Source organism: Anarhichas minor, unplaced genomic scaffold (genome assembly GCF_050575085.1).
Source record: "Anarhichas minor isolate MPS153535 unplaced genomic scaffold, ASM5057508v1 ptg000049l, whole genome shotgun sequence".
NCBI classification, from domain to species: domain Eukaryota; kingdom Metazoa; phylum Chordata; class Actinopteri; order Perciformes; family Anarhichadidae; genus Anarhichas; species Anarhichas minor.
Window position 1 is genome coordinate 1299162 of NW_027466495.1, and position 27415 is coordinate 1326576.

At 42.0% G+C, this 27415-nt stretch overlaps 1 protein-coding gene across 1 annotated transcript in view; it reads left to right on the forward strand.

Annotated features, from left to right (window-relative positions):
- LOC142971744 (glucosidase 2 subunit beta-like) overlaps positions 1-27042 on the forward strand; it is an 84925-nt gene extending 57883 nt beyond the window's left edge. Inside the window, exons 12-15 of the mRNA XM_076112393.1 lie at positions 1234-1323; positions 11873-11944; positions 23250-23349; positions 25890-27042. Of these exons, the coding sequence (XP_075968508.1) occupies positions 1234-1323; positions 11873-11944; positions 23250-23349; positions 25890-26027 (400 nt within the window). The 3' untranslated portion in view covers positions 26028-27042. The remainder of the gene's footprint in view (positions 1-1233; positions 1324-11872; positions 11945-23249; positions 23350-25889) is intronic.
- The last annotated feature ends 373 nt before the right edge of the window (positions 27043-27415 follow it).

The following is a 27415-nucleotide window of genomic DNA, read 5'->3' on the forward strand; positions in this document are numbered from 1 at the left end:
ATTTTTGCATTATTGTTAAGAAAAGGAATTGCTGTCACAACAAATTAGCTACGCCCGTATATTTCCATCGAGGAAAATTGGGTGAGATTGCCTGTGACGTGCTTTTCGTCCCTCTCGGATGTTTTCTCAGAGCTCTGAGCCAGCCAGCAATAGATGATAAGTAGCTACTGTGGACCTTAGGCCTGCGAACTGTTCATTACAGTAGGCGGAGAGGAGAGCCATCCACAGACCAAAAGGTCAAGATTTTCCCCCCTTAAACAATGCATGGGGGGGGGGGGGGAGAAATAAGCTGGCATGACCTCAGTTTCGCTCTTTCTTTGTCCACATTGCTCCTGGTCGTTTACTCACATTTATGTGTGTTGGAGAGGATCCCCCATGTTCTCTTCAGGCCATGTCCTTTATCAGTGTGCAGTGCTTGTGCATTCATACCTTTTTGAAACTAGCATGAAAATAAAGTCTCTTCCTTTCTTAGTCCACACCTTTTATTCCTTGAGCGTGCTGCACGTAAAGGGTAATTTCCACAAACATTGACTCTATGCATGAATGTTATGACCCCCTGCCCTACGGAGAATGGCATGCACACACAGTTACGTAACCTGCGTTGCTTTTCTGACCCCGAATCATCCCCTTATGCCACCCTACCTTATCAACCTAAAGCGAAACAATCACTCGCTCCAAACATTTGTTAACCCCATTAGCAGTTCTGGGCTATGAATATGGAAATAAGGGCCTGTGCGCCGTTAGAGATAGGGCTTAGTTCCCTTGTTAGCGATTAGTGGAGAAAAGCAGCCCTCACCAGCTCAGATAATTGGAGACGCTGCATAGAAATGGGCTTTAAAGGGCCACCTCATCAACACACTATTCAAGAACTCACTAAAAGCAGCAAGGAAAATAAAGCTACATTGTCAGCACAGTTGGGAGTCATCTAGATGTTATTAGAGCAGCTTGTCAGAGACTTGGAACAAATGACCTACATCCAATAACAATTGTTTCTCTCGTATTGCATAACTTATTTTTAGGCATATTTTTAAACCTGTCCTTTTATAGTACCTGGAGTTATTTGCTTAAAACTATACCACGAGTGTAATTTCAGGTTTTTGAGTGCCATGTTTTCAGATGCCATGTTTAATTGCTTACAATTTTCGCATCAGTAATAACTGAATTCCATAATTCAAAAAAAATCCAGCCTAATGCGTGCTGGTGGTCTAATGTGTTGTTTTTTGGTTTTCCTAGTGATCTCCAGAAAAAGCTGGCCATCGACTATGGACCCGATTGGGAGTTTCTGTTTTTGAACAGCCAGTGTTACAAGCTGAAAGTATACGAGTAAGTATTGACAGGATTTTCATTGCTTTTTTTGATTCCTATGCTTCTTTTAATCTGGCATTGGTATGGAAACTCGTCCTAAAACATGTGGTGGTGTACAAAACCCGCTGTCGTCATAATATCGTATTACAAAAACACACTGACGGAGAAATACATCTTCATGGTTTTGACAAACTTCTCATGAACCGTCAACGTCATGTTTACTCTCACAGAAGACAAACATAAAAACACTGGATCAATATTTTAACCAGAGGCTGGATCTTATTTTGATTTGAGCTGTACTAAAAATAAATGTAATCTGGATCCAAACATGAACCATCTCAGCAAAGATCTACCGTTTAAAGTTGATCATTTGTGAGCAGGAGAAAGCCGAGCAGCTAAATCAATGTAATTGAATCAACAGAATGAGCTTCTTTTACTCTCTCCTGCTGCATCCCTGTGGCCCCTGCTGGGGTAGAATCTGTTCTCCTCAGGAATACTTGCCAGCTGGAGCTTTACAAGCCCGTGGGTGGTTGCAGTTTTGAAAGAAAATGATCTGAGATCTGCACTGCAAATACACTTTTCAGACATTCTTGGGAAATCTGTGGTTTCCCGTGCCCTTATACACCAGTTTGCTTAGTTTGCCATTTAGGAGGCAAACATCTGAAAAGGAAAGTTGCAGTTCTTGTATAAGAAAAAGAATCAAACTGTTGTTTATTTAGACGGTATTGGATAACAATGTGTGAGAATGGAAGGCTTGACTGGGGGGGAATAATATTAACTGCAGTATGTAGGCTTGCAAAGCATTAACCTTACCAAACCAAAATATTAAGATGTAAATAACGTACTCGTGCAAGTTGTATCCGTTTGTCACACCCTCAGCCTTCTGCACAGAAACCCATGCTGTACTTATGTATATCCTTTTTGTTCCGCCGCCTATTGGTATCATCCGATCAAATGACTGAAGAGCACAATATCCACTAGCATCTACTCGGTTGAAGGTCCTTTGACCTACCAGCACCCTCTCAGCAATGTACCAGTTCCTCCCCCCCCCCCCTTTTATCCTTGCTGTTCGCCTTGAACTGTGATCCTGAAAAGATCTGACATTGACAGACACATAAACCAACAGCTTTCTATAACACTCCCTCCCATGCCCTCGAGTAGCGAACTAGCAGGGCTACAGTTCCTCTCCCATAATGGAAGAAGAATCACGCACTTCTTTCTCCAGCCTCTTGATCATCGCTTGAAACCATCTTACAATCGCCCTCCCTGATGTTTTAGATCCCTCACGTTTGATTAAGTTGCTCCCTCTTTTTTTTTTTTTTGACTAGCAGCCAATATGGTAGAAAAGAGCCTGCAGCCATAAAAGTTTGCCGAGTTGAAATGCTTGTCTATCTTTTGTAAATAATAGCTGTACTGCTGCTGGGTGTGGCAAACAAAAGGTTCAAAATGCTGCCATTTGAGGATCATTTGTATACATGTGTACATGCAGGCCAAACCTGCTGTTGAAGCGCACTTCCAAAAATTCACCCATTTAAAAATCCATATATATTCCCCCTGAAATGGTCTTTCGGGTGCTGGTGGACCGTTATCACTAGTGGGGGGAATTTAAAACGCAGGCTTCTGCAAGTGAATCGGAAATAACCTCGGCAATTCAGGCAACACAGCATGAAGGAAGACGCCCCATAATGAGTTCTCAGAGGCGGAGTCCCTACCTACAGCAGAGTCTAATATTCCTCTTGCGGATTTGTTGACACTCCTCAAAGCAACTTAAATCGCGGGGCCTGTGATTTATGCAAGACTGTCAGGTCAGATTGACTCAGCCTCCGCTCTCGTGTCATTAGAAAGTACAGCGCTTCAGTGAGTCATGCCCGCCACTGTGGTTCGGCTTTGACAGAGAAGAGAAGAGGGATAACGCAGCACAAGTGACACTTCCAACTGTCTGCGGAACATCACATGGCCTGAGCGGTGCACTGGGTTCTTCTAGGGAAGAGAGAGAGACGCCATCCGGGTAACCTAGAGGGAGCTGTTTCCGATTCAATAGAAACCACTGCAAGGCGGGGGGGTGTGGAGTCCAAGATGTGTCTGCTGACTGTCAGGAGTGCGAAATGAAGAGTAATGTTTGGTAGATTTCAGAACGGCTTTTAATTTAATGTAATTTAACAGACATTCAAGGCGTTTTGCGACTAGAGAATTGATGTTATGCCAGAAAGCTAACCAGACTACAGCTAACTACAGAGAAATGCATGCAGGCATGCAAATGCAATGAAAACCTTGTTTATTAAGGGTACAGAAAGGCAGAGGGCCTTGTTAATCATAATTGGAATGTTGTTGAAACGAGTGGCTGTGAACGAGATGTTTACGCAGGTCCGTGCCTCAGAGGATCGGCACTTTGTCACACTCGGTAGCTCTCAAATTATGATCGATGTGGCACAGACACTGTTGTTACATTAAAGCATGTCATTTAGCATTACTCTTAATGAGCTGCTCATGCAATTAATTCACTTCAAAGGGTCACGTTTGGTCATATGTCAGTAACGGAAAGATTGCATTTACCTGCTTTAAGATCTGTTTTTAGAGTTCTAAGTACCCCGGTTTTTAAGAACTAGGAACGTTTGTAGTTCATAGAACAGCGTTTTGAGTTGTTGTTTTTTTACACTCCTATTGAGCCGAAGCAGTCAGAAATCGCTGTTGGATGGCGGCGGCTATTTTGCTTGTGTTAATGAAAAATAAATAAGAGAGCTTGTAGCGAACTCGCCACTTGCCGATCTCCCAGCTGGTGATGTGTGCGAGCAGCTCAGGCCAGCCTACATCACTTCACTTCATATTGGCAGTGTGAAGGCGAACAGAAAAAAAACCTTAAAGGAATGTAAGTCTCAGGGTAGCTCCCCAGTTGGCAGCTCCTCCCAGGGAGTCCCAGAGCAGTTTGGTCCGAAAACGCCTATTGTCAACGGAGGCCAGTGTGTTAGTTTCTATATCAATATGTTGCAACTTTTGTGTCCGTCGGCCTCAAGCCCAGTGGTTCCTAAAAACAAAAATAAACCCAACAATTGACGGTTGCCGATATATTCGTGCAGAGGTGTGTGTTTGTGTGTGCGTGTATGAGGCGCAACTAAGTTTGGAGAAGACTTGGTCCTTTTTCCCGGATGCCATGATGAGGAGCGCAGTCAGTTTACCTTCCTGTTGAATCACCGCCCTCACGCAGTTGTGATTCAACAAAGACCTTGGCAGTCCAGATACTGGTCCTTTCCTGTTCGTATCCGAAGTCACGTGGAGATTCTGCAGGGGCTGCCATCTGAAGTAGCAGGAGTTTTTCTGTTGGTTCAGTAGACCTGTGGGTTGGCAGTGAGCGCGTGTGCGTCTGGTGGGGTCATAAAACCATCACATCTCATCAGTCTTTGTTGTGCTGCCAACTTTCTAGCTCGAGAAATGGGCATGAGCAGAGTATCTGTGGGTTGGTTGTGTTGAAACAGTCTGGGTCAACCTTTCAGAGATTTGTTTTTGTTTGTCACTGCACACCAGGACTTCCTGTTTCTCATTCCGTTTGAGATGATTTAGAGCCAAGTTAATCATCTTCATTGTTTTAAAGAGGGTTATTTTCCTCTATTTTGCTGGTATTGTACCAGCTCAAGTAAGATTTTCCATTGATTGTTGTTGCACAGGCATACAACCTTACTCACAGAGTACATAACCCTTCAAAACACCAAAACCATTGTGTCATTCATGTGCGTATTCAGCTGTCAATGTGCAAATTATGGACACTTATACTGGAAAAAGATTCCCCGTCGTTCCTTTTCATTCGGAGAACTGTCGCCTACTCGTGTTGTACCGGTAGCATGTAAGACAGAACAAATGTTTGTGCAAGATGAAGTATGGCTTATAGCATGGGGAATATTATGTGACTCTTGACAATGTCAACCATAAAGTTAGAACGCAATATAACTCAAAAGAGACAGTGAATTAATATTATATCATATCTAATATGATCTAATTCTACAACTGGAATGACTTCAGAGAAAGTGTTATTACTATCCTAGACGTACAAATGTTTGTATTTCTATTGAGTAGTTTCTGCTGCTACTACTTAGTGCAGCTTGCTTCAATAAACTGCTGAATACACTCACTGATCCATTAAACATTATGTACTTCTGCCATGTTGAACATGAATTTTAACCCACTTATACACAGTTTTTTTAATAGTTACAACTTGATATGCTGTCTATGATAGATACAGTAACACATATATAATATAACAGTTGTATTAACGTCTGTATGTAGACTGTCGTACTGAAACTGTCGTTTCAAATATAGAAAGTTCAATTGAATAATTTCTAAACATAATTTATTGTCTGATGTCAAATTGAACTGGATGAATTGTAAATAATAAATACTCTAATAATAAATAAATGTTCTTTGTCACACAAAAAAGCGACATATTCTCATCTTCTAAAGAGAGAAAATAGTTTGCAGGGATTTTATCTGTGGTTGTTGAAACCACTTGTTTCAGCTCTATTCCCCTCTCTGTTATTACATTAATAATACGATTAATATTAATAATAAAAGGGCACCAACATTTAGTAAGTACAGTAGCTCAACAATACTGAGTAATTAATAATAATAATAATTAGTGATATTGAATAATTACATTAAATCACCTAAGGGCACCAGCCCTGTTAACAAAAAGAAAATGATAGCCAATCGATGTTTTTGGAACTCTGGTTAGCAACTAGAAAAGGCAATTTGTTTTAAAGCCCCATGAGTGCATTCTGTAGACATTTGAAAGACCCATTACTTACCCCTTATCATATCTCCCATAAGCCCCAGTCGTAACCTATTTAGAGAACAAAATAGCAGCAATGATAATGTAACATCTTGAGAGATGGCCGGGAGAATGCAGCTTTAAATGATCTGCCAGAGCCTATTTGCCTCATTGCCCTTAGTGATGGCTCTAAAAAATAAATAAGCTTCAAGTTTGGCTTGTTTTGTTTCCTTTTTTTTTTTTTTTGCATATAAATTGAGCCATCTCTTTGAAAGGCTCTTTCGCTCTGCATCACCATTATTTTCCCCCTGAGTAGTTTATGTGGTAAAGGGGGGGTCTCTGCTATGCATTCACCTTACCTTTCCATGTTGTTTCACAGAAGATCTCTTATGCACCGACTCTCAGCTCTGCATAAAGAATGCCAATGCCAAAATATGATAAGCTGTCAAGAAAAGTGATCCTCCACAGCAATTTATATAGACTCGCATTTTGTGGTCTTCCATGTGGAAAATATAGGTAAACTGGAAAATGGCCTCCTTTGAGTACGTCTTCGATGAACTGGCATTGGGTCTCTGGGCTGCCAGCAAACCTCTCCTCTCCATTACCAAGCGAAAGGAATTGCATTGACCTAATCTCACAATGGTCATGATGATTTTTTAAAAGTCGTGGAAATGTAATTTTTTAATCTTCCTAATATCAGTTACCCTATTGAAATTGGATTGCATAATTGCGCCTGAGGCCTGATGAGCTGACCATTTGGGTGCTAAAGGTAAAGCTCTCACAGTCGGAGAGAGATCCAAACTATGCAGAACTCTTAAAAGTAATAAAAGTACGGTAACTACATTTACAATTCAGTGGTTTTAAGTCATTAGAATTGCAATGGAATATTCTCTGGCTGTAATATAAAAAATACAGCAGGGTATGGTTATTAATCATACTGTAAGTTCATAGCCAGTTGGATTTAAATAGGCCGATACTGCATGTAAAGACCATCTGGAGGGAAACTACATGCCTTCGTGAAAGTGTTATTAACACTTGCTGCAAAGGAGTAACGTGATTTATTTTTTCTTTCCAAAGAAATCTTTCTTTTAAGCAAGTTGTGTTTGTGTGTTTGTGTGTTGGATTGATTACTGCAACGTTACACCTTTTAACACATTTTGATTAAAGGCATTTGAGATACATCACTACTGACTCATCCATTTTTCATAAAAAACATACAGTATATTGAAAGCACACACTTAAATGCTCATGCTGATGTCATTAATATTCACAGTAAAATCAAATCAATACAAGCCAACATTAAACTAGTGAACAAACAAGCACAATAACATATGTGGACTGAAACAGAAAGAAACGCCATCGGTAGGCTGCTTAGGAGTTCAGTCAGGGAATTCCCAATTCCAGGTGTTGATTTAAATCTCACTCAGTATGTTAAGGTATGCATTCTTACTGTAAAAACCTGCATTGCACACTGGTGCAATGCAGTCCCGACGGTTCGTTTAAAAGACAGTTTCTGAATTAGCCGTGTGCACATTTCTCCGTGGATTGAGTATTTTGATAAGGCTCGAAGTCATCGTATAAGACGAGTTAAGAGATGAGGCTCAGTTAAGAGTAGTGAGTGAAGTCGATGGCAGTATAAAACGGGCAATAAAAGGTGTTTTGAGAAAGTGTGAGTCACCGCAACCACGAGACGTCCTTGAGCATGCAGCCATAACTGGCCAACATGAAATATAATGCAGCTTGCTGCAGCAGAATGCGAGATTAGCTGTGGACAGACACAGAGGTGCACACTCACTCACGGACTCACTCACAGACGCACGCACACAAGATCGATCGCATGATCCCACTGGCAGAGATAATGAGTCTTGAAATATCAACAACATGAAGATGACTGAATAAAGCTAGCTAGATTATGACCTTTTATGCAATGTTGGCACTCTTACTGAAACATGTGCTACTTTTGAATAGATGAACAGTGTTGGCTTTCCTCAAAGTTTGCTGTTAAACAATTAGCCACGTCACTTTATATTGCCAAGCCACCTTTGACCGCTGCCATGCCAGCCGAGCGTACACAGTGTTACCTGTAAACCAATTAGCTGGTGTTGGCGTTGCTGCAGTTTGCAGTGTCACCATCAGTGAACTCCACCCACGGTGTCACAGAGCAGTCTAGTGGGAGAAGGGCTTAATTGCTGTTTCTCTCCCTCTCTTGAGTGGATCTCAGTGGACTGAGTAATAAATATACTTGTCTTTTTATCCCCTATATAACCTAGTGAGTAGCAGTTGGATGCCTGTGTCAGATCTCTAATTAACAGTGGGCTGTGAAACCCAACAGTATATAGAGTTTGGCCTTTCTTGCAATCTGTTATAATAACGTTGGACACAGCAAAAACAATAGCTGAGATCAGTGAGATAGAGAAAAGTTTGGGACAAAAAAACCAAGAGGAGTCAGACTATCATAAAGAGTTTAAACAAAATTACAGCTGAGTTTTCCTCCCCTTTCTCAATGATATATTATAGTGTACATTAGAAAACGCAAAGACTTATATGCTGCCTTATTGCTATCATTTGTCTAACTTAAGTAGCTTTAATTAGAAGGTAGCGAACTGAACCTGCAGTCCGATCCAGTGAAGCATGGAGTACTGCCTGAGGGGCTAAGTGGTTGCATCCAACATATTTATTCCGTAACAATGTACCTTCCGGTCTCAAATGTGGGGTACAGAAAGACTCGCCATTGGTTCAGGACCCGAATGGGAGGATCGCTGTTATTTTATGATCATAGCCTTCCAATTATTGTCAAAGATTTGATCGGTGACCCACCAAGTTGTATCTTTTCGTCTGTGTTATCCTTTGCATCCTCCGCCCAGTGTCCCCCTTTCTGCACGTCATCATCTGTCATATTCGCGACTTGTTGAGTTGGTGATTCACTCCGATTCCCTTCCCACTCTCTTTTGCACACTTTGATTTCTTTTCATCATTCTGCCTTCGTCTTTCTTCCGTCTTTGTTCTCCCGGCTATTTTCTAACCTTATATTTTCTATCGCTGTCGTCTCTGCAAAGCCTTTTGGATATTTCCTCCTCCTCACACTATACTCATTTGCTAAGGATAGACATGCACAGTTTGTATAAATGTGCCCGTTTTGACCTTTCTGCGGTGTCCCATTTATGTATCGCAGGCGGCAGAATGTGAAGTGTCTCGGAAGACAGGCTGCTAATCAACCTGCACCTCCGTTTGTGCGTTGCTTCTCGGCATTTCTAATGTCTCCTAACGTTTATTTTTGTTATACCCAGCGACACATTCTCTGTGTTGCCATGCCTGCTTTTGTTTTCTCACAAGCTGCCACGTGGAGGCGAGCATCCAAGGTCAGATCGCAGTGCCCTCACTCAGAAATAGCCTATTTCTTTTTTTTTTTTTTTTTTTGCGTGTGTGAAAGTGTGCAGTGCTGGCGTGTCAGCAAAAGTGGGCAGGGATGGATGGCTCTGCCTTGAGGGTAAGAGAGAGGGTGATAGAGAGGAGGAAAAGAGGTACAGGGGTACTCCCTTATGGGACTCATTACCTGCTTTACAAACTTGCTCGAGTAGTTTAGCCTGTGTGTTTTAATATCTACTAATTTAGTATGGGAGACTATTTGGCAAACATTGCCTCACTTTATATGGAATTTGATTGCATATCTAAAGGTCCTGGTTGAGAAATTGTTTCACACCTTAGAGTTTTGGACCAAAGCACTGCTGAGTTTGCAGCAGTTATGTAAGGTCATGTGATGTTGGAGTGAACTAAAGGTGTTGCGTATCCCTGAGGAGGTCAAGGATAGCTGTGAAGAAGCTTTCAACCAAGAGAGGAACAAGACCAAGGGTCTATAGCCATGCTAGCATTTCTGTGAGGCTGTACTTAGGCACAGTGTTGCTTTTATCTAAATGCTAATGCCATCATGCTCATGACATTGCTAATGTACTAATGTTTTTATATGCAACACCTATCTATCAAGGAGATGCCCCGATATTTGACTGGATAAGTAACACCTTCTGGTGGTGCTACAGAAAACATCAGGGAGAGTCAATGGCATTTATCCTAGTTTGGCAATATTACAATCTGGAGACGAACCGAACCACCAACATTGCCGCCAACATGGTTGTTGGATACATAGTTTGAGAATAAACTAATAGAATAGTAACTAAAAAAAAATACATCCCAGGAGGAACCTTGCTGCACTGTGTCAAATCTCTTGGAGGGGAATGGATTCTCAATAGGCTTAGTCATGGTGAGACCTTTTTAATTCTACTCCGAGCCGAACCGCTTACTCTGCAGTCAAAAAAGATGCTTCTGTTATTTTTTCCCTTGCCCGTATACGTGGCGGATGGGGGAAGGGCCATCCCTGTTGAAACATACAGTAGACATGAAAGAATAACTACCTTCAGTATATGAAAGTCTCCAAAATTAGCATTTATTACAATCGCCAAACTATTGCAAGAGCAGAATAAGTTGCCAGCCATTCTCTTACCTCTCCCACTATCCCCCTTTCTCTCATGTCCATCATTGTCTTTTCTTTCATCTTGCTTTTCTCTCGTACAGCTTTTGATCCCCCCCCCCCCCCCCCGCACTTCCCAGCCCACATCCACTTACGCTGCAGCCATTTTTCCACTCGGCACTTTCTCATTCTCTTGTGGTTGTCTGGACATCCTCTGCTCTTTGATAACAGTCAGTGTGATGGTTCAAATGTCCAGGACAAAAAGCCGTTTCACCATCAAGGCCTTTAATCAGTTTGTTACTGGAGCCAGTGAGTGTGCCTCTACTCTCCGGCCCTATCTCCAGCAAGTACATTAGTGATGGTCTACTCTCTACTAATTGCTAACTCCTTTAGACTCGGTTTTACCTTTAGAAGAGCTGTGGGTTGCAGGGTAACTGGTAGCTCCTTGTGTTCCAGTATGTACGGTATCTTCACTATAGTCTGCCTGCCTGCTGAGTAAGTTTTGTTTTTCGTAGAGCCTGAATGACAATATAGCTTTTGAAAAATGGCCTCAAAAGTACAGTTAACTGTTTTATTGATGCCTTTGGCCAACTGGGTCAATGGAAACACAACATTGACAAACTATCAGCTTATGAAGTGGTTTGCCTATTTAAACACTCATTCTTTTGGATTTGTTGTTTCTATTTACCTGGCAACTGTAAATCCAATATTCACTTCATCTCGGTTTTGATCTCCCACAACTCCTACGGAAAACATCTGGTTCTTTAACCACTAAATGCTCCACTATGTTCACTAGCTAGATGCTGACTTTGTCTCTCTGCTGCTAAATACTGATCAATTAGCATGAAGTAGGTTTACCAAAGCTTTTTCGCCCCCCAAAGAACAGAGGTTTTGATAAACAACAAGAACCTTAAAGTTGCAGGCAGTAAAACCAAAAAGCTGAACATTTTTTCACAGCTCTTTTCAGTTGAGAGGCACTAATTATTTGTGGGTTTGTCACTACGCTACTAGTGATACATTTCACGTTACATTTAGTGTTTTGGTCCACTGTTAATATAAAAATATAGCATGGAGCACCTTTAGTATAATTCTATAGCATTTTCAACATTAATTGATTGTATCTGGTTAAAGAATTATCAAATGTTCCGAGTTTGACATTTTGAAAATACAAAATGAACCTGTGCACTTTGTAATGGCGACATTGTTTCTGAATGACCTCAAACGTCGTTGGTATTTCTGTTGTGCAATTTCTTGGTACTTTAGTACTAATTTATAACAACAATTCTGTGATAAACCTTGCGTGCCAGTTTATTAAATGTGGATGTTACGTTTTCTTTTCCCCTCTGCAGGTATACCTATACCCTGTGCCCATTCAACCAAGTCACACAAAAGAGCACCGCAGGAACAGAGGTCTCATTAGGGTAAGTACCTCAGTCAACTCTTTAGTCTCCATAGATAAAATCCCAAACAATGACCAGCGCCCGTATCTGGTCCTTATATATTACAAATGCAATACCTAATACGAGGGACACTTTGTCCAAAGAGGTTAACAACATTGTGAGTGCATTGTGTGTGTGACATTTAGAGTCTATAGCAGAACACATTCACGCAGTTCAGGCTTTTTTTCAAAACCACCTTTAGGAATCCGACATTTGTTGTCCTTGGTCTTTAAACACACAATATACTAATTAGATAACTTCACATGACAGCGTTTTTTCATTTAATAAATGGACCTGAAATAAATCCCACTGCACTCCTTTAATCATTGTCGCAGTGCTCATGCGAAGTTACCGTAAGACCAATATTTGCGCTATTGATTTTTTAAAAATTGTTATTCAATCTCTGTTAGGCTTCATGTGACCTTTAATCAATCGCTAACAGATCTCTATTATAGTTTTAATACCTTTTGATCAATGACAAACAGCGGGCAGGTTTCATACACTGCAGGGGTTTTATCTCCTCAGCCTCGAAGGGTTTCAATTTCATCTAAAGGATTATACTCTGGCCCTTTACCTTCCCCTTGGGATTGGCGGTGTTGAATGCTCGACATTGGTGTGTATCAAAATGCCTACGTGCTATGAAAGATGCGACTCTTGGATATGTCACAAAATGTGCTTTTTTATTTTTTATTCTTCCATACCCAAGATTGTAAGTGAAGTTGCTCTAAACAATCAGCAGAAACACGACCTAGTATATAGTATAGCTTTCTTGGGATCTTGATCATTTAGCATCAAACTGACTTTTTAGATCAAAGTTTTTCTCTTCTTTAAATGTTAGATTTGAGGCGATAATTATGGGATGTCACCTCGCTGTCCTTTTCCACTCTCTCATTAGCCTTAACCGTCAATGATCCGACACTTTTATGGGGTGCAATTACAGAAACCATTCCATCAACATTGAAACCTCTGTGGAACAAAAGCTTTTATGAATCGCTGCAACTCCTCCCCAAAGATTAGGACTCGATCGCAATGCTGTTTTGGTTCTAGCGGGTCTTGTGCAAACAGACAATGTTGAGGCTTAAATGACCACAGAAATGTGGGACAACGTGTCAAAACATTTGTTCTTTGAGATGCGATGCCACTACGTTGTACTTGTCTTCTTTTAGCAGTTGAAGTGAGACCTTAAAGATAATTAATTAGCAATTATCCCTTTCTGCACATGTAGTTTTGCTTTCAAATGGCAAATTAAGTGGAATCTAAAGCAGAGCTGTGTATTTTTATTTTTTTTGCACCGCCACCTCCCACACTACCCACTCACTTGTGGAGCGGAAAGTGCAATGCTTCACCATGTTTTTAGCGCAGGAAAGAGGAAGAACAGAATGCTAACTATGAGTAATGTGACCCCAGCTCTTCTGCCTGCCTGTCACTCATGATGGTATGGAAGGGCAGAAGGACCAAACGGAACCAGTGGTCAAACACATCTCCGACTCATGTGAATTGGTCACTCTGTTTGGAACGATATCGCTGCCAAACAGAGCCTCAGGGAATGATTTCAAGTATGTAAACTGTATATGTTTTCCAAATGAAATGTTTTAGATAGGACTGATTAGACAGGACAGAATTAAATGGCTATGTTCCTTTCCTTAGAGAGCCTTGAATGGTGTTAGATTTTTTCCTTTACCTCAACACGATAATGGAAGAGTAATGCTGGTTTGCGTTTGATCACATGCAGACAAAAACACCTCCTTGGTATTTCCTGGGTGTAGGCCAGTGGTGCAGCACTATATGATGTACTACACTGTTTCCAGAGAGTGTGTCGTGAAGGTATATGTGGAATGGTTTTAGGGGGGAGGGGGAGGTACATGAATCATAGCTTGCACGCTGGGAATAAAGTTCATTTTTTATCCAGACAGACCATCAGTCAAGACCTCGCAGGATATGGCTGGGCCTCCTGATATCAATCTGCATGGAGGCATCCTCCTTCTCCCCAGAGGGGGTGAGGGGGGGCACTTTGATTTAAACGGCAGCATTTATCACACCTGCTCCAGCATTCTAAAGGACGGTCATGGGAGAGGGGAAGGAGAAACGGCATTAACACGTGTGGAGCTGCGGCGATGACATTGCTAACGCTCGCTTGTACCAATCGGGCTAGTTTGGTTTCGTTATGCGACGTTTCTGCAGTGTTATTGGGTGGTGGTTGCTGCTGAATATTGATTAAGACTCATAGCGAGCGCTCAGTTTGTGAAGTGTCAACGCTCATAAAAGTTGAAGTTGTTCCCTTTATCCCTAACCTTCCTTCATGCTTGGTTTTGCAGCATAGCCGGCGTTAGACCATTAACTTTACAAATGTTCTTAAGAAACAATAAATCAGCCTGGGAACACTTCCCTTTTGTAACTGCTTGCTCTTATAGTACGGCCACACACACAGCCATAAAGATTTCATAAGGCACAGCAGTCATACTGCATGCTCCCAATTATCTGTGAATGTAGATATTATACAACTCGTATTCACTTCCTGAATTGCAATGTCTCAGTTTTCCATTTGGTTTTTCTGCCTTTTGCTCTCAGCAGCTCAACCGCTTCCCGAAATGGCTATCGTAACAATAACATCAGCCACGATAATGATAATAGAGTAGAAGAAAATGCTTGCATTGCGACAAACACCATCCCACTGTGACAGCGTCGTCCATCTTCATAATGTCCCCGCTAACCCCCTCCCTTCCCCAGGCAGACACGGCGGGTACAATGACGAGACGGCAAACAAAAGGTTTACTAAATGCACGCCACCTGAAAAGACAAATATATATACACGACGCATGGTGTGCTCTGTTTACCGTCTTGCGTTTGTTTGAGCTTGTTTAACATAGCATTGACTTAACTCTTTGTTGGGGGGAAGAAACAACACGCATATGCTGTACATGGAAAGAAAACATTGATCCCCCTTCACTGGCCTGTCGCTTTCATTTCCCACAAGCCTCCGTGGTATTGATGTGTTTCTCTGCAACATCACCATTAGAGTGTGTGTGCTAATAGTGATGGTAAATAATGTGTTGAAGCTCATAATGTTTGTTGTCTGTCACAGGTTTCGATTCAACTTGGTCGTCATTTCTGAGGCCTCAGGTTGATGTGTGTTCTGGATGTGGTTGGTGAGGGTCTTCTTGTTGAAGATCTGTTGTCTAGCAGCTTTGCACATATGCATGTTGCTTTGAAGAGGACTAAAACACTATTACGTCGTCTAAATTGATAACGAGCACATGCTAACTCAAATATCACAGAAAATCCAGTCAAAAAAAAGTAATCAAATTGTGACAATAGTTGGATTTAACTATTTGTGTCCCAGCGTGTAAACATAGTCCGTGTATAACCGGAAATATTTATGCATTTTTTCTTTTAGAATTTCTCTTGAAACAGTTTTGTTCATTTTGCACTAATGTTAATTAAATGAGGAAATACTTTTCAGTTGTCAAGTCTATACAAAAATAGGATTTACCACGTAGTTATTTCATACAGACTATTTATTAATTTACCTGAAAACAATGCTATAAGTTTATAATATATAATATACCTATATCGTGATAGAAGATTTAGGTAAATACACGTTCTTGCTTAGAGTAGAATATAAATGCCACTCATGTGTGTAGACCCAAGAGGTTAGCTTAGTTCACCACCGAGACTGAAAGCAGGAGGAAACAGCCACTCTTTTCAAAATTAAAAAAAAAAAAGTTTTATCTCATTTGTAAATAGGTAAAACAACAATTTGTGGTATTACAAGGAGTTACGTGCCACACTATTGTTTTTTTGGCCAAGGAGCAGTAATTTCCAGTCTTTTTTTTTTTTTTTCTAATCTAATCTCGGATAACACCCTCCGGTTCCTCGCTCTAAACTTAATCTTCCCATCTAACTGCAAGAAAATGAATTAGTGAACATCCCAAGATCTTTAGATATTCTGTTAAAGCACTCAGCGTCGCATCTCTTACAGCTGATACACTGCTCATTTTTTTTTTTCAGCCTGATAATTCACTTTAAGTACTTGCTCTTTCAACTCAATTTTTTTGTCCTTGCTGCCTAAATGTTTGGGCAAAAACGATGCTTTACGCTTGCCAATTGAAACGTCGCACAGCTTAAAAGAAAGGACAGTCCACTCCATGTGCGTGATGACAGAGACAGAAGAAATAAAATCTACATGTGATAACATGATAGAATAAAGAAACGCATGGTATTTATTTTGACGCCTGCAACCTGTCCTCAATAGTCCAACAATGTGCTTTGTCATGCAATCTACTGCTGATTGGTTGTTTTGGTTAATGCGTCAGAAGTAAAGGCTTCAACATAACGGGGAACAAGAGCAGCAACAAACATGGGGCCAAAAAAAGAAAAAGCAAATGGAGGAAAACCAAGTGACAGCCGTTTCATGTTTTCAAAAAGGAAAGTGAAACAATAACACCATAATATAAACCTCAGGAACATAATTGGATGCAGTAACATTATTCCATTGTTGACGACAAAGGATAGAATAAAGTGCAACGTAGTTTCAAATTATCATTGGCAAAAACACGGGAGTGTGCAGTCAACTACAAACAAGAAACGGGTTTATGCCGCAGCCGTGCAATCAAATGTATAACGCAAGACACCAGCAGTCTTTTCCAGTTAACAGTGAGCACCCAATATATATAACCTCATTTGAATTTCTCTCAAATTACTCTTAATGGCTTAAATACATGCAGCACCAACGCTCGCCATCAGTCGGATCCATTTAAGTTTTTAATACACAAGTCCTCAGGAAGTACATTGTCAACATCCAGTAATTGACTCGGCGTTGAAGTCATTTCCTGCTAACGACCACAACAACTATAGAAAACAACTCCTTTAAAGTATAACCTTTCACCGTGAGCATAAGTGCATTTGAAATATTTATGTTGCCCCTTTTTCAAGGTTAGCTTAGTACAAACACATCAGCTGCAATGACATGGAAGAGTCTGGACTCGGACAATAACAAGAAGTTTCATTCTGTGTATTAAGCCAAATATGTAAATAGTAGATAGGATACTGGATGTAACTTAATGTTTTTAGATGAATCACTATGTATAATAGCGTCTCAATGCCGAGATGAAGCATTTTCTCCTCAGAGGAGACGGAGGAGGGTGGGCTGATTTAAATGTAGCTGCGGACGAGGAAAGGATCAGTTGAAAGGTCATCCCAGGAGTTTTTGTTTTGGGACTCCAGGGAAATCAGGAGGCTGCGATGTTGGGGGTCACGGGGTCGGCGCGTGTCGCCCCGCAAAAGTTCAAGGAGCTCGGCCCTCCATTGTGCCGGGGTCAAACTGCTCTGCGCTCGTCACCATCAAGAGAACACAGGAATACTTAAATTGCGCGGGGCCTTGGCGGAGGAGCACGCTGTGTTTGACGGTACAAGCTTTGAATACGTCCAACATCCAAAGCTGATAGGAGAGGAATACTAACTCCTAGACACTGCATGGCGGGTATGAATATACAAACCACAAACGAATAGCGGAGGACTTCAAACTGAAGATTTATGACTCAGATTGTGAAGTTTTTAAAACAGGAAACAGACATCCTAGGAAAGTTAGAAACTGTGAGTATTAAGCAGATGCAGGGGCTGTAGAGGTAGGCGCAGTGCTACTGTGTGACCAAGTCAAGGGAGAACAGAAAGGGGGTATTGTGAAAGAACAACAAAAAAGGCTATTAGTGTTGTCTGTTGCTCCTACAGGTTCACATCGCTCAGTATTCAAACCCACAGGTCTCCCTTGAACCGCTTTATTGAACAGTAGATTTTCAAACAGAAAAAGCCGTGGAGAAGTAAGGTAGCCTAGCAACATTGAAACCACAGTGAATGACTGTGTATGCCCGCTGCAAAGGAGCCAGGCAGTTGAATTGATAGCACAGAGCAACCCCAGAGAGAGTGGGATACGCTGGCCACCAGGGGAAATACAAATGGGTTTCGCTGCTTCTAACTGTAGACCTACACATGCTGGTCTGTCTGAGCTACACGTACAGACATAGCATAGCAACGTTCTCTCTCATCTCATGCCAGGCTCACTTTAAAACCACCGCTAGTGACCGTGTGTTGTTTAGCCTCTTTAGACTTTTTTTTTTAGAAACGTCTCCAAAGGGGCAATTTGTGGTTCAGTAACACAATGAACAAAATGCAGACACAATTAAAACACAGAAAAAAAAGAGACAACGACAAATGCACCGTACTGTTCTTTTAACCTAATCCCCCCCCCCCCCCCCCCCCCCCCCCACACTCCTGGGTGTAATAGAGAAGAAATGCTGGGAGACAGAGGTGCAGCGATGTGAATGCCTCCAGGCTGCCAATGTCCTTTTGAACGGCTCAGCTGAGCAAATTTACCAGCAAATGCCCAAGAGAGGAGATTCTACTCTATGGCCATGGCAATATGGAAATATGTTCATTTGATCAATAAGGTTACATTTCTTATGAGAGCAGCTGAAAAGCCCATTGTATTTTTTTGTTTTGACGGAGTGAAGTTCTGGTGGAGAATAGATCTTTTCCCTTCTCCTTTTTGGCCGTGACATTGTGAAAATATCTGTGTATTGGAATGTTAAGACGAGAAGAGGCTTCTGTGTGTGTGCGCCCTCTTGACTTCTTGAGTCGTTTACTTGCCTTCCTCACTTGTTTCGGTTGCCAATGCAGTGGGCAATTTGTGCGTGGTCTGAGGCAGATCTACATTTGTACAAACTTAACTAATTCAGGTAAGAAAATCTGGATAAATCCCAAATTTGTGCGTAAAATGTTCATACGCTTTGTTCAAGCACAGATTTGTGCGATGGATTTGGACATACATTTTTCAAGGACTTACTATACTGTGTTGTTTAACTGCAAGGCAGCTTTGCATGTTGGGAAACATATTTTTCCGTTGTATACTCTACCCTGCATCGTCCCTCGGCTATTCTTTTTGAAAATGTTTGAGTGAAGAAAGGGTCTTTATTATTAGTACATATTTGACATTTTCTTATGTAAGAATGTGATGGCTGTGCTAGTGTACTTGCATTATAGACGCGTTATCTCACTATTCTAATTTAATTTGGAATCAAACTAAATGTGAAAGCAAGCACAGCACATTTCCATTCATATTCTTTTTTTAGTAAATTGATTAATTGCTTTGTCGCTTGGTGGTTCCCCTTTTTTTTTAATGTGCCCGCTTAGTGGAGTGATGCTCTCTTCCATGTGTTCATATTAAAGGCGGTCCCATCCCTTAATTGTTTTGATGGGCATTTGCTGTTTTGTTTTTATTCTACCATTATTATTTATTTTCATCTTCTCCATAATTATTCAACCTATAGAGCAGTGACTGTTTGACTGGGACAAGTGCACAAGTATACATTTAAGTGTTCTACTTAATGCACTCATTTTCAAGCCGTCGAGGTCATTTGCTGGAGGGCCATTAGTGTCGAGAGGGGCCCCTCTTTACCTGGTAACACGGCAGCTGCCTAATGCCCAATGCTCAAGAGGAGCGTGCCACGGTATACCAGAGTAGCCGGGCAGATACATCTATACAACACACTCACTAATAAAGTAAGAGTGACGCCTATACTTGTGTTCATATTTGTGCTTCATGGCCCCTGGATCTAACGGTCCACACTTTATTTGGCAATCAAGGCGACGGGGTAGTGACGCTTGTGTGTCTGAGGAGAGAGTTGAAGGAGTGGAGGATGGGGGGGGGGGTGACACTGTGAACCCCTGATGGCCTTTCTGCTGGGTAGCCATGGCAACATCTAGCCCCAGTCGTTAATGAGGCACAAGTGAGCCGTTAACAGAATACTGATTTGGGTTTGACATCAGCCCTGATTCATAACTGTCGGTAGGTGTTGATGAAATATGCACCCCGAGTTTGTTTATAAGCGCACATAAATATAGCCTCGGTGTTCTGCTCATGCGGGCGAATCCAAAGCAAAATGTGCTCAGTGTGGATGTTGCTCAATGGTTTAGAGTAATTATGTTGGTCACTGTACTGTACGTAAGGAAGCTGGCAAAATCCATCCACTATGCTGTCTGCAATTTCAATAATTGCCCTGTTGCAGATTTATTTATACCCCCACATAAACTATAATATATCATGATATATTTAAATCCTGGTCTGTGCCCCACGATTCAGAGAAAGTGATTATAAAAGCTCTCTTTGTAGATCGGTCATGTGAAGTGAAGGCAAAGCTCTGACTGAGCATGCATGTGCCCTTCACTAGTTTCTATGCGTATGAATTATTTATCGAGGGCGCTGGGCACAACTGGTGGTAGGAGGGGTGAGAGGAGCATCATTGACTGGCACCGCGACGACGCCGTCTGTGTTGATCTCAAAGCGCCGCTCTCTGCCGAGTGACCTTCCACGAGTGGCAGAGGTTAGCGACGCCCGGCGCTGCTTCAGAGTCCGAATTAACCAGCCGGCTCCCAAATTGCTCTCTCTCTCTCTCTCGCTCTCTCTCTCTCTCCCCCCCCTATCTGCCTGTGTGGCGCGGCGTGTCATGCTGTAAATGATTAGCGCATTAACAGTATAGTGAGGGGACTAACTTGCTGCTTCACACCGAGCAGTTAAAAGCATAGCTGTGAGGTATCATTTACTGCGGTGGCAGCTAATGAGCGGATGCTACAGTGGGGAAGGCGACGGTAATAAGCACAGACTTACCATCTTAACACAGGTTAGGATTCAGCAGCAGGAGGTGGGTGTTGGTGAAGTATTTACAAGTAATCTGATGCTCAGGTGGCACATCGGATCGTTCTCGTATAACACAAACTCATGGGAGATCACTCTAGAACTGGGTATTATTAGAAATGTTACCTGACATTGAGGGATATTGACATGTCTTTGAACTTATTTCTCCATTTTTTCTTTTAATGTAAGGTTTCATAAAGCATTAAATGGCATAAAATGAAGATGAACCGGCCTGTGATGTGTTCCTAGCTGCCATGTAAGCGTATCCAGTTAATTCAGAATGTGTTTACAGCATTTAAGCTTCGGATCCAAAAATGGCTGGTTATAGAGCAATCGCCTCCAAGGGAGAGAACGTACTTAAAATGCAATCGAAAATGTCCAAAGTTCCAATCGAAAATGAGCAACGTTTTTTTAACCAGGCAGTCGGTGGCAATCACCACGGTTGTGATTGTGCGAGTGCGCTATTTTAATTGTATTTCTGTGGACACCGGATGTGATTGAATCACAACTCCATCTGCTATTCTTTGTGTCGATAGAAAGCACACCTTAGTGATTCAAGTTTATCTGTGATGGAAGGAGCCCTCTAGGGCATTAGAGGAGGCCAGACAGATCGAATTAGAACCCAGATATCTATAAATAAGCTTCTCCAGGTTTTACGCCTTAAAAGAAGTGTGTTCAATATCATCCATCATTAATAATTAAAAGGAAGTCTGCATTTGTGGCCACTCCCCTGTCTCCATGTGGTCGGCTACAGTTTATACAGTTTATACTCTCTGCTGCCAATGTTAATCTATTTACATACTTAACTGTTTTCATCCATGTTACCTTATTGGATTTAAAACGCTCTAATCCTGAAAATGTGGACTCAATTGGATGTTTTTCAGAGGTGCAAATGATGAGCTGGTGAAATGTAGAATGATCCGCCAATATCAGGTGCAGGTAGTTTATTACAGGGAACGATCTGGCCACATCTCGGTGATACATCCTGTGTAATTGACGGAGCACTCCTGAGGCGCAGCAGGGCTGACGGAGTAAGAATGGAGATTAAGGAAGGAAGTGAACAAACATGACGCATGAAGTGTGTAAGGGGGGTGGGGGGTACGGCAGACGCATTGACTGTATGAAAAAAAAAAAGGGGCGTAGCTGTCTCTGAGGTCACCCATGGGTTTCTGAAGAGCCCTTGCAAAGCTCAACGTGGGTGAGTCCGTCACCGTCTTGGCAGTGACAACACAGCCTAAATCTTTAAATGGGAACGAGCTAACGGAGAGCGACCTGAGAACACCTTTTTCTCAAAGCGGCCGCGCCATCAATCATGCCTTACTTCGCTATAGGGCTCAAAACCTTCTTTTGGAGCCAGCCTCAGGTGGCAATTTGAACAACTGCAGTTTTTGGCACCTCTGCGTTTCCTTCCTTTCTCAGCACCGGAGGTTGCCCCTTGGGCAGACCAAGTCGCTTGAAGGTGATGTGCGAGGGATCGCTGGTCAACTAGCGGCGAGAGCCAAGAGCATGTCGCTTCCTCCGTCTGCCATGTCTGCTTGGCCCCTGACAGCAATCCATTTGAAGGCCTCCTGGTACTAACAGAGTGCTAAAACCCAATCAAACAGCCTGGAAGGAAAAGGCGAGACGCTCGGGGCCCCAGTCAGCTTCCACTTGTGTGAGCGCCTCACCTCTGACTGAACCCGTTCCGGCGTCTTTAATAATCCATGCGCATCGTGGATGGCAGAAAAGCCACATTTGAGGACCTGATGATGGTACGTAAAAGCTGGAGAGTGCTTTAGGAAATCAAAGGACTCCATGTTTGCCCTCATCAAGGTTAAATGACAGTAAAATGGCATTTCAAAAAATACGACACAATTTAATACAATGCATTTTGTATGCATCAAAAAAATTATTTTATTGTTTGCTCTCTGTTCTGTTCAATTTAGCATTGCAGACAGAAAAAGCGATGGGACAAGAGATTAATAAAATCATCAGTCGACCATGCACTAATGCACTAACAGGATTACAATATTTGACTCAAATCAATTCTTACCAGCAGCATGACTTCAGTCGGTGCCACCTCAAGGAAGCTTCTAAAGTTCTACAAAAGATCAGAGGAAGTTAGCTGCTGGAAGCATAATCAAATGGCATCTGTCGGTGCTGTGAGCTGTGTTGGACCGTGTCCACTTGCACCCTGGTTTGCTTTGGTTTCAACTCCCCTTGAAATGTTTGGTGAGAATGTAATTAGCTAGCACTGGGCAAGCACAGCCTCGTTTGAGACGGGGCTACACTGGGCGTCTGTATTTCTCTTCTCCTTCCCTCGTGTGGTATTGTGCACAGAATTTACTCTGACAAAATGCTAATTAATATTTCCCCTCCATTGTTTAAGAGGAGAGGGGACGCATGAGCGCTGGTGCCAGGATCCAGGAGGGCACTGCCAGACTGGCCATCTTGGCAGCTGTCTATGTGTGCTGTTAACGGAGTTTTCAATAAGCCAAACCTGGTGGTGTTTAAAAAAAAAGATAATTGTTTCTGTGCTCAATTTGTCCGGCTTGACTAATAAACCGAAACTTTCCACATGCACTTTATAAAAAATACTAAAACTGAGCCTTTTTATTTCAGGAGGTGGGGGATGTGGGCAGATGCACCAAAGAACCAGTACAGTCAGATGGTGTATGAGAACGGAGAACCCTGCTGGCAAGGAGGTTCCCGCAGTACTACAGTAAGTACTACTTGTATTTCACAAAAAACAATACACATGAATAAACTAGTGAATAGATAAATGGTACCTGCTATGTAAAGATATAGTGGCGTAATGTCTACCCGAGCAGAGAGGGAAGTCGCTCTCTCTCTCTGTGTGTTGTTATCTCAGTTTCTCCTTGCTTTGTTGATGTTGCCCGGCCGTGTGTGGTTTTAGTGCACGTTTGTGCATGTGAGCGTTCCCTACTGTAGCACCCACTCTCCACTTCCCCCTCAGGTAAACACTGTTAGCTCCGTCAGCATCGTTAGCTACGAGCTGCTGGCTCAGGTGTTGTGTTGAGAGGCAATGGGAATGCTCCCGATCTCGTTTTATGCACCTCTAACAGTTACCCGACATGGTAAGTTCCTTGCATGCACAGATGCATAAACAAGTTGAATCCAGCATTTAGGACCAGCTACAGTGTGTGTGTGCAAAACAAGCAAATAAGTACCCAGTTTCCCCATTACGCAGAGTTGGCAGCCTCAATGTTGCATGCATTGTCCAACACATGGAGCTACTTTTCCAGTAAGTCTCCACGGCATCAATTAGTCGAGCTGTTGACAACTTCTGACACACAACTGTCTTGTCGTAAATGACATCAAACCCTCTTTTTATATAAGCCCAAGAAGACTGTAGCTACACAGTTTAGAAACCACAGAAACCCAAATATGCTGTAGATAATAACAGTCCACCTTACAAACAGTACAGAGAGGCCATCCACTGCTTATTTCCAGAGGGAACGCTAAAGAAAACCAGCCTAACAAAGTACCTCACACCACATTCATCCGGGACAATTTGAAGTCTTGTCGCCCAGTCTGTTCTCTGCATATCTCATTCTGCACATGTGTACAGTAGTGTAGTCAATCAGTAAAAGATGTTCAGTCATCACGGCCTACTCGGCAGCCTGGCAGAAAGATGTTTTGCTCAAAGCCGAGTGATAGAAGTTGACTTGCCTTTCCCCCTCCGTCAGTCGACATTGGTTTTATGGTTAATGTTGCATTCATTCTCCTGCAGCCTTCTCTTCCCCTTCTCTCTATTTTACCAGTATTGACTCATCTGTCAGACACTTTTATGAGAGCCATTTACGTTTTTGTGCGAGAATTTGCTCGATTGAAAATGCGTCACATTTGATTATCTTATTTTCTGGGCCGAGCCCCCTCTTTAAATCAGTCCAATAAATGTATGATCTCATAATATCCAGGGGCCCCCTTTGAAAAGACTAAATTGAATTCCTTTGATACGACTCCCTAACCGAGTGCAGTTGGCATAAATGAAGTCTCGTCAGAAGTCGACGCTCATTATATTTGAAATGCTGAATCTGATCTTTGGGTAGTGCTCCCGCTTTCTGCGGTGAAACACACCTCTCTCTCTCGGTATACTTGAGTCGTGGGACCGGTGATGTATTGTTTCACTGGTGGATATTGAGGTAAACCAAATTTCAAGCAGCGTGCAGTGTATCTTAAGAGTCTGCGGGGAAGGGCGAACTCTACGGTTTACGGTAACAATCAGACTGTTATGTGAGCAGTAGGTTTAGTTTCTGTACAGCCGGCACAACCGTGGCTCCAGATCTAAACTGGGCTCTCCCATTTTTGTAAGGAGAATGCCAGTTTATCACCATATAGGTCTGATTTTCTAAAACTAGATACTACATTTCCCATGTTGCACGGTAATAGCATCTTTCATTAGACCCATCCCAGCCTGCCTACCTCTTACGGGCTCCACACTTTCAGTTTGTGGTTCAGGCTTTCTGTTTTTCAATGAGTAGTCTCAAAGTCAAAAGCTAAAACAACCCCGATGACATCATCTGTAAGAGTCGATACAACACAAGCTGCCTCAACATTGAGCTTATTGCTCTGGCACCTGCACGTCAAAATTGAATCACCAATAACCACGCACACACACATAAGAAAACACTTTGTCTTACTGAGCGCAAACACCCACTTCATATCTCTGTACAAGTTATTAAGTGACGTAACAAGTATGTTATCCAAGTGTGGGAGAAAACCAAGTCACCAGTCGTACCAGCCTGAGACTTTAGTACAATAATACCTGTCAGGTTCCCATCTCTCCGTCCCTCTCCGGGTGCTTGTGTTCACCAGAGGGATCGTCTGCTCGGGGTGCAGTATGATGTGAGGGGTTGCTATGGAAACCCCCTAGAAGTAAAATACGTTTTCCTTTCTACTCTCTTGTCGAAGGTGTCAAAGTCACCTATTACAGTCATGACAGCGCTAATCACTGAAACTCCTCATGTACAGTGTGATCATTTTTATTTGAAACGGACCTGATGATTACCAACTAGTGTTTTTTTTATTTTATTTTTTTTGCATAAATCTACCATTTGCAGTGAATCCCATTTCCTCAGAAAAGTTTGAAATTGCTTAGAAAATGACTAAAACAAGAGGTGGGACAGCGTCTGCAATCGGCCTCCTTCGGGAGATGAAGCTGGCTTTGCTCTGGACTCGGGCTAACAACGGCTCCTCTCCCTGCACCGCCTCAACTTCTCTTTCTTTGTGCTTTTCTAGGTCATATTGACATGCGGAACAGAGACAGCTTTGCGATCGGTGAAGGAGCCCAGCAAATGCCAGTACATCATGGACTTTCAGACTCCTGTGGCCTGTCAGCTGGTGCTGAAGCAGCGGGGCATACACAGTGAACTGTGACCCCTTCCCTTACTGGCCTAGTCGAGATTAATTTAGCCCCCCTTGGCTAGCCCGCGGTGACAGGCTGGGGTCCTGAGGGTTCCCTCTGACATCTGTGTTGTCAGAACATATATACTTCCAAGCAAGTCTTGCTAAGGTCAGAATCTGATATTCAGTAACACTGCACCTAGACCACTTTAGTTTTCATGAATTGTTACAGTGTTGCTGTATATTGTCACTTAGTTTACACAAGTATTCTTCAAACTGCACTATATTCCTTATATGGGTTTACCCATACAAGATTACTATGTAAATAATTAAATAACGTGAAATTAGATCAATTACAAGCCCTAATGACATTGCCACTAATTTAACTGCTGCATCACATAACTGCTTATTCGTGAGCACAAATAAAAGGACTGTGTCCTTCTATTTGATTATTTTATAGTATTGCCTGTTAAGCCAGAGCGTGAGTCAGCTTCACATGGAGCCCCATTATTATCCAAAAACTATTAAAAACACTGAAGTTTATTTTGAGTCAATCATACACCGCCCTTCTGCTGTAGATATTCACTGTAGCGCCAAATGTGTATTAACCCACAGCTGAAAGTAGTCCCCAACAAAATGCACTATTCACTATTGTTTGAGTAACTTTTAGTAGAAACACAGTGGCCAGCTGTTTTACGGAATTATTCAGCCTTTTAAAAAAATGTTACTATATAATTGTGACCCGTTATTTTTTTTTTTAATCACCAGAAAGAACAAACAGGGTAAGGAAGTTGAGAAGTATTGAGAGTCAAAATAACAGTTTGCTTTGGTCTTTTCAAGATTTTCAAGGTATTTTCTTGTCTTGTTGACAAAGGGAACAATACAGAAAGTGAGCGTTTTAATTTAAACACTGTTGTCACTGCATTACATTTCAGTATATTAACACTATCAACATTAGAATGTGTAAAGTTAAATGAATAAAGTGACATTGCATCTACTGTAACTGTATCAAAAAGCACAAATAAAACTACTTCATACTTTATCATAACCTTGTCTTAAGTATGCTTTAATATTACAGTGTTATAACATTTCCTAAACAATCGGACAGTAAAACTTTTTAAAGTGGTTTAAATATTAAGTATAGGGCCTAAAGATGTCTTGGCATTAATGGATAGTTTCACAACACTTTCAATGCATTGTGTGCTGAATGCAACGTCTCTTGATTTCACAAGATTCTGCCGGCGTTAACAGTCTGCTTCTTACTGTGCATGCTATTTATGGTGTTATGTAACAGACTGTGTGTGTTTTGCAGCAGGGCTCATTAAGAGGGAGCTAAATCAGCTGTCAGGAATAGGCTACCTGATATATTCTACCCTGCTGGGGCAGCTGGGTGGCCGTTTGCCATGTTAGCAATGCAATAG